This window comes from Lynx canadensis, chromosome B1 (genome assembly GCF_007474595.2).
Source record: "Lynx canadensis isolate LIC74 chromosome B1, mLynCan4.pri.v2, whole genome shotgun sequence".
Taxonomy (NCBI): Eukaryota; Metazoa; Chordata; class Mammalia; order Carnivora; family Felidae; genus Lynx; species Lynx canadensis.
The window spans coordinates 144,237,708-144,249,975 of NC_044306.2; the positions used below are offsets into that span (position 1 = coordinate 144,237,708).

The following is a 12,268-nucleotide window of genomic DNA, read 5'->3' on the forward strand; positions in this document are numbered from 1 at the left end:
TAAGCTGGAGTTTGCAGAAAAACATGGCTTTTTAGTAGCACTTATGGCTCTTCTAGTGAGCCTTTTGTAGTCATCTAATGGATCTGATTTCTATCACTTGTGATTTAATTATGCTATTGTTTACACAAGAAAGAATACTCCAGTAACTCCTGCCCCAGTGCTTGATAGTTCCATGGGTTCCCTCCCAACTGAGTCACCTGCCTTGATTGTGTGCGAAGGGGCCTGGGGCAGGAAGGGGAAGGCGCACTGGCCTCCTAGTCCTGCAGGTGAGTGCGGAATGGTCTCGGTGGTGGGAAATGTCCCAGAAGAGGACGAGGGCAAGGCCACACTGAGCTGTGGAGGCCCTGAGTAATTTGACATACGGTTCACAGCGGCACATTTCCCCAGAGGTTCACTTATGGATGACTCGAGAATATTCATGTTTTTGGAAAAAGATGATGGCAGTTCTTCGAAGTAGATAAAAACCAGTCAGTCTGGTTTAAGGAATGTAGTGCGTTATTTACATGGGTATAAAGCGTGGGTTGAGCAGCCCCGAAACAGACCTGTCAGCAAGGAGCTAATCTGCCTCATGGTTCTGTTGCTTACCAACATATTTGCCTAAAATGTGTATCCAGTGTATGATATTCATTGGCTTCTGCAGCCTTTTTGAGATTCTTTTCATTTTGTCAGGTTTATTTTTCTTTTTTGCCTACTAATGAACACATCGAAAATTAAAAAGAAAAATTAACTTGTCCAAAGGCTCTTTCAATGAACTTTCATATTTCTAAGACACACTTGCTAAATTTACAATATCCCGCTAAATATCTCCTGTTTGAGTTTCTTGGTTTTGCGGTTTGGATTAATTTCTTTTTTAGGCTCATATTATTGCTTTAATAGTAAAGGAAGAGACATTAGGGATAAATATCTCATAAGTGTTGTTTTGTTTTTAGTTATTCCTTGACCATTAAGTAGTACTGGATTATAAAATAATCAATCTATACAATATCATATGCAGCATTACCTTTAAAAGCATAATCTGTATTTTATATTGTTGACCCTAAAAGTAAAACAACCAGTTATAAAATGGGTTTATTCAGGAATAGCAGAGGAATTGCAGTTCAGGACATGCAGCTATAGCAAACCATAGGCAAGTCTTGAGTTCAAAACAGAGGAAAGTTACTTTATAGAGAAAAGTAGGAATTGGGAGGGGCTGTTTTGAAAGGACGTCCGTTGGAGGGAAAATGAGAGTTCAGGGTCATGATGGTTTCTTATTGCTGACTTGTATTTTCTTACTGGCCGAGCTCATTGCTGGACAAGAAATATTTTTGGTTTCCATCTGCTACCGAGGGCAAGTTGGTAGGGTGTGTGAGCTCCCTCTTCTGGACTCCCGACTTTATTTTAAATTAGGTTACCTTTATTTGGTTTCACATTATTATAAAAATAACATATATAAGCAGTAAAGATAAACTTGAAAATGAAGTAAAGTAAGACAAACTGCTACCATCCATGTTTTCACTATCTCAGAGATAACCAGTGCTTCTATTTTACTGGGTATCTTCTCAGCCATTTTTCCATGGGTGGGTTTAATTTTACATGGTTATCAAATTCTATATACCTATGTATGATATGCATCAACATATACATAATATGTATATTCTACTCACTTAATATTACCTTATAGGTATTTCCCCATATTATGTCTTTGTCTTGTAATTCAACCCAAGTCCATATGCCCAACATGCAGGAAAGCCAGTCACTGATACTTGGAATGTGCCGCAAGGAAAGTGTTTACCGGAGAGGCATCCAAATGAAGAGTCAAGGGGAGGGCAGGTCTCAAATCCCCCTCCCCAAAGGGTTGTGGTTGCATGTATTTAAGGATGTGGGGTCAGAACGTCATGGGGTATATACTTGAATAGAATATGCTGGTTGGAAATAGGGTGAAGGGAGGTGTCTTTCTTCCTTTTGGAGCATGTGTGCACATTCAGGAATCATTGTCTCCTCATTGGGATACATGTTCACTAAATGGCAGAGGAAGCATGGTAAGTGTGTGGAGGGGAGATCTTGGGGTGTGCCATCACAGAGGTTACTTTCGTTCACTCCTGATCCCTTTGGCCCAACCACAAGAATTCTTCCCCATTTCCTCCAGTCTCAGCTACTCTTATTGGTAATGAGTCAACTTCTGCAAAACAAGCTCCTAAATCAATCTGATTTAACAGGGTTTCCTTAGAGTAGAACAGTCAAGCATTTGTTAACTCACCATGTTGGGTTCAGTCTTTACACAAAAACATTTTAATGATGGTAATCTTCAGGAGCTAGAGGGAATATATTATAGCACTTAACCATTTCCTTTGTCTTGGATGTGTAGATGAGCTCTCATTTCATCTTTTGGTTACCACATGGGTTGACTATTCTCCCCATGTTTGCCAGCAAATTGTATTTACACACTCTTAGCTCTTATCTTTTGTCTGCTGCCTATCTGGGTTCCGGTGTGTTCGTGCCACTTTTAATAATGATATTAACTCGTCGTCACATTTGTGGCAACTGTTTTTCTATTGTGTGCCTTTTTAATTTTTAAATTTATGTGTAGTCAAATCTATTTTCTGAACTTTGCTATCATTTCTGAGCTTAAAAAGTCCTGTTCCCTTCAAAGGTTTCATATTCAAGTCTATTTTCTTGTACTTCTCTTGTTTTACATTTAAATTCTTAGGAATCTGATCAGTTCCTTCCTTACAATTTAGCAAAGGTAGGAACTTTGTTTAAACTTTCTAATTGTGTCTTATGAGCCCTTTGGTTCTTTACTCATCTTCAAGACCAGCTATATACATTTTTTTTTTAATATTAAAGAGCTGATAGAAAACTCAGAAATGCCAGGGTTATTGTCTCATTATAAGAGAATACTTACCTCTTTTTCTAAACCTGACTCAAGCTCTTCTCTGATATCACCTTTTTGTTTGTTCCAAGATAGAAACAGAAGTGTCTTTAGATAAATTAGTTTAAAAAAAAAAATCCTTGAACTGTTTGAAAGTAAGAAAAATAGAAAATGATCCCTCCTGCTCCCCACTTTCTTACCTTGATGTCCAGGTCCTTGTGAGTTTTAAATGCACATGGCAGTCCTGGGTGACTGGCCTGCATTAACCAGGTGGGTTGGGGTAACACTTCAAGGATGGGGGACCATTTCCATCTTTAGAAGTGAAGTTGTTTTCTGCACAGCCCCCAACAAATGCAGACTGTGTTCTCCCCGCTCACCCCCAGCTCTTTCTCAGGATTCTGCTTTTGGCTCTAGGTTTTTAATCTTTCACTTAGTTGACAGGGCAGTGGTAACAGGAACTTAAATACAGGAGCTGCTCAGTACTGCTGGGGATGGAAAATATTCTTCTGCCCTTCGAGGTTCTTCTAGCTGGTCTAAGAATTAAATTGACACAAGATAAAGATTATCAGGAGAGTCAAATTTAACTATGTACCTACGAGGGTGCATGTAAGCATGAGATTCCAAAGACAGCCAGGCAAAATGAGGTATATATGTCATTCAGAACTGAGGAGAATCGGTTGGGAGTCTGCGACTTCAAAAGGAAGGAAAACAATTTGCAGGAAGATGAAAAAGAGTAAATTTTTGGTAAACAAATGTCTCCAGGACCACTCAGAAACAATGGGATATAGAGGACTCTGATCTAACAGGCCTTGCCAGATTTCTCCCTGTCATGTCCAGTTCATATTCCAGTGTGAATCTGTGGTGATAGCTCTCTTCCAGGAGCAGGTTCTCTACCTAAATTCTTTTAGGCAGTCAGGGAAAGGTCAAAGCTTCTTCCTGAGTCATTTGGGCCTTGATTGTTTTCAGGGCAAAATAATCAGCATGCCAAAGTGGCACATCTGGAGGCAAGTGGTCCTGAACCCCGGTGGCACCCCTCCTTTGGGCAGCTTCCCCTCCTCTGCCCTTTCTTCCTTGGGAGGCACATCCACTCTGTGATTCACTTCTCCCGTGACACAGCTGTTCAGCTCAGCTGGCCCAGAGCTGCAGGCCGCTCTTTCTAAATCTCCTCTTGTAATGTGTCCTCTTCCGCATGACCACAGTTTTGCTCACTTCTCCATGTAGGAAACACATCCAATGCATTCATGCTGTGCTGCCTGCCCTCGCTCTCTCTGCCTCTATTTGGAATTCCCCCCACTCTCCCACCTAGGGGAAGCCTCCCCCTTCCAGAACCAGCTGCCGCATGATGACAACCTCAGGACTCCCCTTCCGGTGCCCTCCTTCCCTCCTTTGGGTGTCTGGCTAGAGCTTCGGGTCCACTTCAGAGCACTTTCCACATGGGAGGTAACATTGGAACAGCAGTCTTGTCCTCCCATGCTGTACCGTGGATTTCTTTGCAAACAGAAACCAGATCTTCACATCTCTCCATCGCAAGAGCTTCTTGTAAGCCCGCTTGTACATGGTATTAGTAACTAGTGCTTCCTAAGCACTCAGTATGTACCAGGCAGTATTCTAACCAGATTACAAGTTTATGTGGACTTAATGCTCCCAACAACCTTTTAAGGAAGGCATGTTTTTATCTCCATTTTACAGATGAGGAAACTGAGGCACAGAAGCAGTAAGTTCTAAGTCACAGAGCTAGTAACTGAGGAAGCCAAGGTTGAATGCACAGCCTGGCAGTCATCTGTTTACCCATACTTCACCTGATGTGCTCAGTCACTGCTGACAGTAATTCTCAACAAAGAGCAGTGTATGAGTGAAGAACCCAATGGGTGAAAGATAAGGATTATATGACAGTATTGTATGTATCTAGTTTATACAGCATCTCCAAGAAATTAGATACTGCATAGAAGTTAATTTTCCAGCTTATTAAAGGTATTCCTTTTGATTTCCTTATCCTGGGCTATTGTTTATCTTCTGTGATTGGTGAGATTATGTTTAATTGTTCAGGGGTTTAAAAACTTTTTTGTTTGTTTGTTGTTGTTTTAATTTTTTTAATGTTTATTTATTTTTGAGAGAGAGACAGAGCATGAACAGGGGAGGGTCAGAGAGAGAGGGAGGCACAGAATCTGAAACAGGCTCCAGGCTCTGAGCAGTCAGCACAGAGCCCGACGCGGGGCTCGAACTCACGGACCGTGAGATCATGACCTGAGCCGAAGTCGGATGCTCAACCGACTGAGCCACCCAGGCGCCCCAAAACTTTTTTGTTTTATAAAGTAGGAACTCTGGGGGTGTCTGGGTGGCTCAGTTGTTTAAGTGTCTGACTCTTGATCTCAGCTCAGGTCATGATCTCACAGTTTGTGAATTCGGGCTCAGCATGGACAGTGTGGAGCCTGCTTGGGATTCTGTCTCTCCCTCTCTCTGCCCCTTCCTTGCTCCCTCTCTCTCTCTGTCTCTCTTCCTCTCGAAACAAATAAACAAACTGAAAGAAAAAAGTAAGAACTCTGTTTTAATGAAAACATGTTTTTATATGAAATACCTCTAAATTCAATCTTGCATTTTCCTGCCTGATTAAATAGTGCATGGCATATAACTCAACCTTTGCTTAATGTCTAGCATCATCACTGTGATTAAAAAATAGTAAGCCATCATATGAGCCTGTGATGTCCTGGGGCCTTCAACATTGATAAGATTTATTAGATCCACTATATACCATGGATCGTATCAGGCACTTTCAAGTACAGTTCCTTAATTAATTGTCTAGGTCTAAGATTTGCTTTGCCATTTTTTTTTTAACCCTTGCTTCTATTTCTGGAAGTTTCTTCAGTCTTCTTGGACACTGTAGAGCAGTAATCGAGCCCTTCTTGCTCTCAGTCTGCTGTTCAGCTGGAGACCACCCTGCTTCTAGTTGACTATCGTTGATGAGCTGTGGGGGAGACTTGGGTAACCAGACTTGTTTGTATTATTATTATTATTAAAGCCCCTCTCCTTGCACTGTGGCCTCCTTGTGGTTGCCAGAAGACAGGGGGCTTGGGAGGGGAAACATTTTGGGTTTCTTCCATCAGTTGCTATTTTGACAGGGAGGCCCCCCCACCATCCCTTTCCTTGGCCTCTGCAGAGCAGGAGACCACTTCTGATGGCCAGTGGCACCGTGTTCCTTCAGTTAGAACACAGGCCATATGTCAGTCATGCCTCAGGGCGACTGGTGGCTGTGGGAAGTCATGTGGCTAGCTGTGAGTGACCTGACGTGGCCCCTTGGCGCCTGCCAAGGGAATGAAGTATTTTTATAGTTTGGTAATCCTTGCTTTGAACTTTTGAAATTTATTGAGAAAACAAGTCAAGTTATAGTGCTTCAAGTGATTGGAGCCTCCACGATCGATTTCCTTTTAAAACACTAGGTTCTTATGGGCTAAACGATAAAGAAAACACTTAAAAAGTCATCTCCAGAGTCAGTAAACACAAGCCAATGTAAGTGAAGCAGGCTTGGAATTATTCAGGCCTCTAGTTCATGACATCTGGGTTCAGTGAAAAAAACGTTAAAAGCCTTAGCAAGGTTATCAGTTTTCATCATTAGTCAGAAAGCTTGGCAAAGTTGATCCCTGGGCTTCTGCACCTGGGTTGGGTCCCAGCTCTTGGCTCCTTGGCCTAGCTTTCTTTGAGGGCAAGTTTGAGGGCAAGTTGGTTTTCACCCTGGGGACACTTTTTCTATTTCTGGTTCCTTAGTGGTCAGCGAGGCCACCGCGGGGTCCTGGGCCGCAAATACCAAGAACTATGCCTAGAAAAGGCTGTTCCCTTCACCCTCACTACAGGGAGGCTCTGGGACTCACCAGTGGGGAGGGGTGCCCCTCTCTTCAGGCAGAAACCTTGGTGCAGGCAGGGGTTTGCCTTGAAATGTCCTCCTCCAGCTCTAACAAGTCACTTTGCGTTAACTTACGTGTAGAGTCAAGGAGAACCTTGGACGTGGATTCAGGTGACCAGGATTCCACACCTGGTTCCCACACTTGCTGGGGAGTCCTGGGCTAGTTTATCTGAATCTCTGTCAAAGAACTGGGTTGTGATTTCTATATAAAGGTCTTTGGTTATAAGCAAGACAAGCTGTCTCTGGCTAATTTAAATGAAAGGGGATTTATTTGAAGGCTATAAAGTGGGTTACAGATTCCAAGGAGCAGCTGGGAAGAGAGGACAGCTTTAAAGGTCCACATCACAGGAGTGCATGGCTCCTCATGTGTGCACCACAGCAAGAGGAAGCCATCTTTCTACTGTGTTTTGCATCTTTTTTTTTTAAGTTTATTTATTTTGAGGGACTGCCCCCCCCCCACTGCCAGCACAGAGTCCAATGTGGGGCTCAAACCCACAAAACTGTGAGATCATGACCTGAGCCGAAACCAAGAGTTGGATGCTTAACCAACTGAGCCATCTAGGTGCCCCAAATGTGTTTCACATCTTAAGGCTTTGTGCTCAGGATCAGAGGCCTAGGGAATGGAACTGGTCCAGCTTGGGTCCCACACCACCACCCAGTGCAGGAGAGGAAGGAAAACGGGGCTCCGAGCAAAAGAAAAGGAAATGAATGAGTGTCAGACAACCAGAGTCTGCAGGTTTCATTCTGTGGACGTTTATGAAGCACCTGTTGAGGGAGGCCATGTGATACAGTGGAAGAGCACTGTGTGTGATTTAGAACTTAGCTTCAAATTCTGACTCTTCTGATGCCCATCTGTGCCCTTTGTTTCCACATCTCTAAAAGTGGAGCCAAAATACTTTCTCTGTCTGTACCACGGGCTTGCTGTAAGGACTGAATGGAATCAGATGAAATCGTGTGGTTAAACCATTTGAGGAGCTACGCGGGGTCAGATATTTATCTATTGCACATAGCTTCGTGCTTAATGATGAAGAGCAAAGATATCTGTTTTGATGCATATATGTGTATATGTTTGCTTGTTATTTACTTGTCTATTTTTATTTTAAATTCTGGAAAGTGAGGGATACAAGTTTCATTAGCTTGCTTGGAGTACCTGAAGCATCAAGAGAATTCCTTCGTAATCTAAATGATGTCACTAAGCAGTTTACAAAGACCTGGTACAGACAGCCAGCTCCACCAGTGTTCAGAAAAGGCCGGTTGTGGTCAGGAAAGGCCTTGGAGGAGGTGGTGGGTAGCCTTTGTACCTTTGTCAGAATTATAAACTCTTATAGATTAGCCCTGTCCCATAGAAATACAATGTGAATCACATATATAATTAAGATTTTTTTCCAGTAGCCACATCAAAAAAAAAAAAAAAAAAGCGAAAAAGAAACAGGTGTAATTAATCTGAGTATTTTTTATTTTACCCATTGTATTAAAGAACTATTATTTAGGGGCACCTGGGTGGCTCAGTCAGTTAAACATCTGGCTCTTCATCCTGGCTCAGGTCAAGATCTCGAGGTTCCTGAGATTGAGCCCCACGTCAGGCTCTGCCCTGACAGCATAGAGCCTGCTTGGAGCTCTCTCTCTCTCCCTCTCTCTTTGCCCCTCCCAACGCTCTGTCTCTGTCTCTCTCCCTCAAAATTAAAGAAGTAAACTTAAAAAAATAAAAAATAAAAATAAATAAAATAGCATCATTTAAAAACAGGTAATCAATATCAAAAAACTAAGGAGATTATTTTACACTCCTTTTTTTGTGCTGTTTTTGAAATCTGATGTGTATTTTACCCTTACAACACATCTCAGTTTTGATAAGCCACAGTTCTACGGCTTAGCAGACACATGGCTACTGGGTCAGACAGCCTAGTCCTAAATAGAACAGGAAGAAGAAAAGGTAAGCAGCAGAGGGAGAGAAACAATAGACACAGGAATTTTGTGAACATCTACTATGAACCAGGCGGGGCCAGGACTAGCATAAACCATTGGATGAACAAAGTGTCAGGTCCTGTTTTTATTTAGAAGTTTGACGGTTTGTTCATCGTGGATGTTTCTGCATTAATTTTGATTTTTCAAAATGCATTGCAGTATGATTTACCTTCAGTACTGAGTGTTCTGGCACCTCTTTCATTTTGTACACAAGGCAAGTGCCTCACACCCTCCTTACCCTAGTGATGCCCTGGCTCCAGGCCCTTTCTGTGAGCTTTCTAATACCTCATCTGGGGGCATGAACCTGAACCAGACTGAACTGCATACCAAAAACAGGAGTGAACTCCTCTAATGTCCTAAGTCTTGGGCACTTATTTTGTCAAATGAATTTTGAACTGAATTCAAACCAGGAATAAAAAGGCTTTGGAAAAGAAATTGAAATTCAAACTGATCTATGAATTGAAAAATTGGAAAATATTTTGGGAGCAAACTATCACTCCAGAGAGAGTTCAATGGCCTTGATTCCCTGGTCATGGTGACCCTTGACCATCGCATTTCCCAAATTGTAGGGGGAAAGAATGAAAAGGCCAGTGTGTTGAGAGGACTGTATCCCAGGACTTATTTCCTTCCTACATGCCAGCTTTAATCTCTAGTTGTTAAGGGATCAGTATCTGTAAGCTCTCTAGAAAATGATTATAGTGGAATGTCTTATTGAAAATAACGTCCATGCTAAAAGAAAGGTAAAGTATTGCGCTTTTTTTTTTTAATGTTTATTTATTTTGAGAGAGCAAGTAGAGCTGGGGCAAAGAGAGAGGGAGAGGGAGTATCCCATCGGCACTGTCAGGGCAGAGCCCAATGCGGAGCTCAATCCCATGAACCGTGAGATCATGACCTGAGCCGAAATCAAGATTGGATGCTCAACCAACTGAGCCACCCAGGGGCCTCTTGCTTTTTAAAGTGGTGCCTATTTTCAAACAGAATGCTTTTCTTTCTTTTAGGGAACTTCGAAGCAAAGCAGATATTCAATTTGGAGATAATGGAACAACAATATCTGCTGTTAACAACAAGGCCTATGTTTTTGAACGAAATCAATCTGTTGGAGATCCTAAAGTTGACTTGATTAGAACATTAAATATTCCTGCAGTGGTAAGTAGGCATTTTTAGTATCATTATTGTGGCTTGTAAGAGAAAGGAAAAAGCCAAGTTAAAGCTGTTATGGGTTTTACATTTAGGAGTTACTAAGTTATGTTAAAAATATACAGATGTAAAAATATAAGTATACTTTTTACAGTTTCCTTCCTGAAAGTTCATCTGAGACATTTTATTCTGAGGTTTCTCAAGCTAGATTTTTTCAAATGGTGACAAAATGTGAATTTTAGGATTTTCCCTCCCACGGTTTCTTGCTGTGTCTTGGGGATCAGCTCTTGTTCAAATAAACATGTCTCGGGGCGCCTGGGTGGCGCAGTCGGTTAAGCGTCCGACTTCAGCCAGGTCACGATCTCGCGGTCCGTGAGTTCGAGCCCCGCGTCAGGCTCTGGGCTGATGGCTCGGAGCCTGGAGCCTGTTTCCGATTCTGTGTCTCCCTCTCTCTCTGCCCCTCCCCCGTTCATGCTCTGTCTCTCTCTGTCCCAAAAATAAATAAACGTTGAAAAAAAAAAAAATCAAATAAACATGTCTCTAGGAGTTGGGGGGGGGGGAGGGAAGGGAGTGGATAGCCAATAATTTTTTAAAGATTTATTTGCCCCTTGTTTTGGCTCAGAAAATCTAGCAACAGAATTTGCATACACTTCTTAGTTTAGATTTCCATCTTTGATTTTTAAATTCTCAAAATATATACTGATATCCCCCCCACCCTTCCCAAATAGTAGAGACTGGGCTGCTCACAGCCTAGCGGGATTTCACTGTCTGTGTTATGACAATCCCATCCAAGAAAGACACGAGACCCTGGAAACTTTCCTATTCACCCACAGCAACCCCTCTGAGGCTCCCACTCTAACTACAGGGTGACAACAACATATGCAGCTAGCTGGACACTCATGGTGGACTCAGGAGGGAGAAAGTATTAGATCCCATGTTTGGCCCTGCCCTGCTGCCTACTTGCGGGGGAGGGGGGGTGGCGGGCAATCTCTGGCTCCCATCAGAGGGGAAGTGGCGCCCCCTTGTGGCCAAAGATGCCAGTGTATTCACAAGCGTTTTTCTCGTTGCATCTGCAGTGCAGGGAGAATTGGAGAGCTTGCAAGTGGGAACGCTACACTCACACTTACAAAATATAATACTGAGAAAGGAACAATAACTGCAGAGTCTCATTTGTGCACGTGTAGCCAAGGAGGATCTCTCTGGCTGACTTTGCAGCTCTTCAGTCTTAACATTTACTTTTAAGTTTCCAGCCCTTTTTGCTGAAGGGGCCATAGGAGAGTGGGGTGGGAACTCTGCCATCTGAACTTGCCTGTGTTTCTCAGACTGCCATGGAATGGGCCCAGCTCCGCTTCCTCCGGGAGCTCATCGAGGCCCTGCTGAAGGCCTATCAGCAGACGCTCTTTGTGACACACACTGTGGACGAACTGCTCTGGGGCTACAAAGATGAGATCCTTTCCCTCATCAGTGTTTTCAAACCGGAGATCTCACCCTATTTTGGCCTGTACTATGGGGTAAGTTGATCTTTCTTTTTAGATCCTTTTTTTTTTTTTTTTTTTTTTTTTGAGGGAGCATGGATGCACAAGCGGGGAAGGAGCAGAGGGGGAGAAAAAGAATCTTAATTAGGTTCCATGCTCATCACAGAGTCCCACATGGGGCTCAAGCCCACGACCTTCAGATTATAACCTGAGCTAAAATCAAGAGTCTGATTCTCAACCAACTAAGCCACCCAGGCGCTCATAGAGTCTCTTTATTCAGGTGATGAAGGGGCGCTGCTAGCCAGATTTCATCTTCATTTTGAGTGTCTTCCAGAAAAAAAGACCAAAATTGCTTGGAATTCTAGATGTCTTGTAGAGTATGTGAAAAACAAGGAAGTGTTCTAGTTTTTAGGTGGGGGAAAAAACCCTTCTCCCACAATTTCGGCATGCCGCCAGCAGTGACTTTGAATGAGGGCAGCTATGAAAAATACAGAGTATGACTGTGCCATTAATCAGGTACAATCTTTCAAACTATCATAAATTTCAGTGATAGGTGCCAAGTCTTCATTGATGACCTAGGGGCTGAACCCATGCATCAGCCTGACAGAGACAAGAAACTAAGTAGGAACATGATAGTCCATTAGAGGTGGGAGCTACGTGTTAGATTTTCAGACATGTCATTCGTGAAAGAGGATGGATAATTTGAAACTCTGTGTCCCTCATCTATGATTTCTTATGCTTATAAGTGGAATTTTGTGTGGTTCCTTGCAGATTTTATTCACTTTGGCTTGAAATAAAAAATATATCAGCATTCAAGTATTTATTATTCAAAGCATATGTTATTGCTGTATGAGTTTCAAATGAACTAAAATTAAAAGCAATTTTAAAAATCCACATTCCCCTCTATCTGTCCCCCTACCAAGAAACAAAAAACAGAAAGCACTTGAGTAA

At 42.5% G+C, this 12,268-nt stretch overlaps 1 protein-coding gene across 1 annotated transcript in view; it reads left to right on the top strand.

The window, feature by feature from the left end:
* Positions 1-12,268, top strand: part of SCARB2 (scavenger receptor class B member 2) — a 76,545-nt gene that overhangs the window by 26,559 nt on the left and 37,718 nt on the right. The window contains exons 3-4 of the mRNA XM_030313647.1: positions 9,704-9,851; positions 11,165-11,353. Of these exons, the coding sequence (XP_030169507.1) occupies positions 9,704-9,851; positions 11,165-11,353 (337 nt within the window). The remainder of the gene's footprint in view (positions 1-9,703; positions 9,852-11,164; positions 11,354-12,268) is intronic.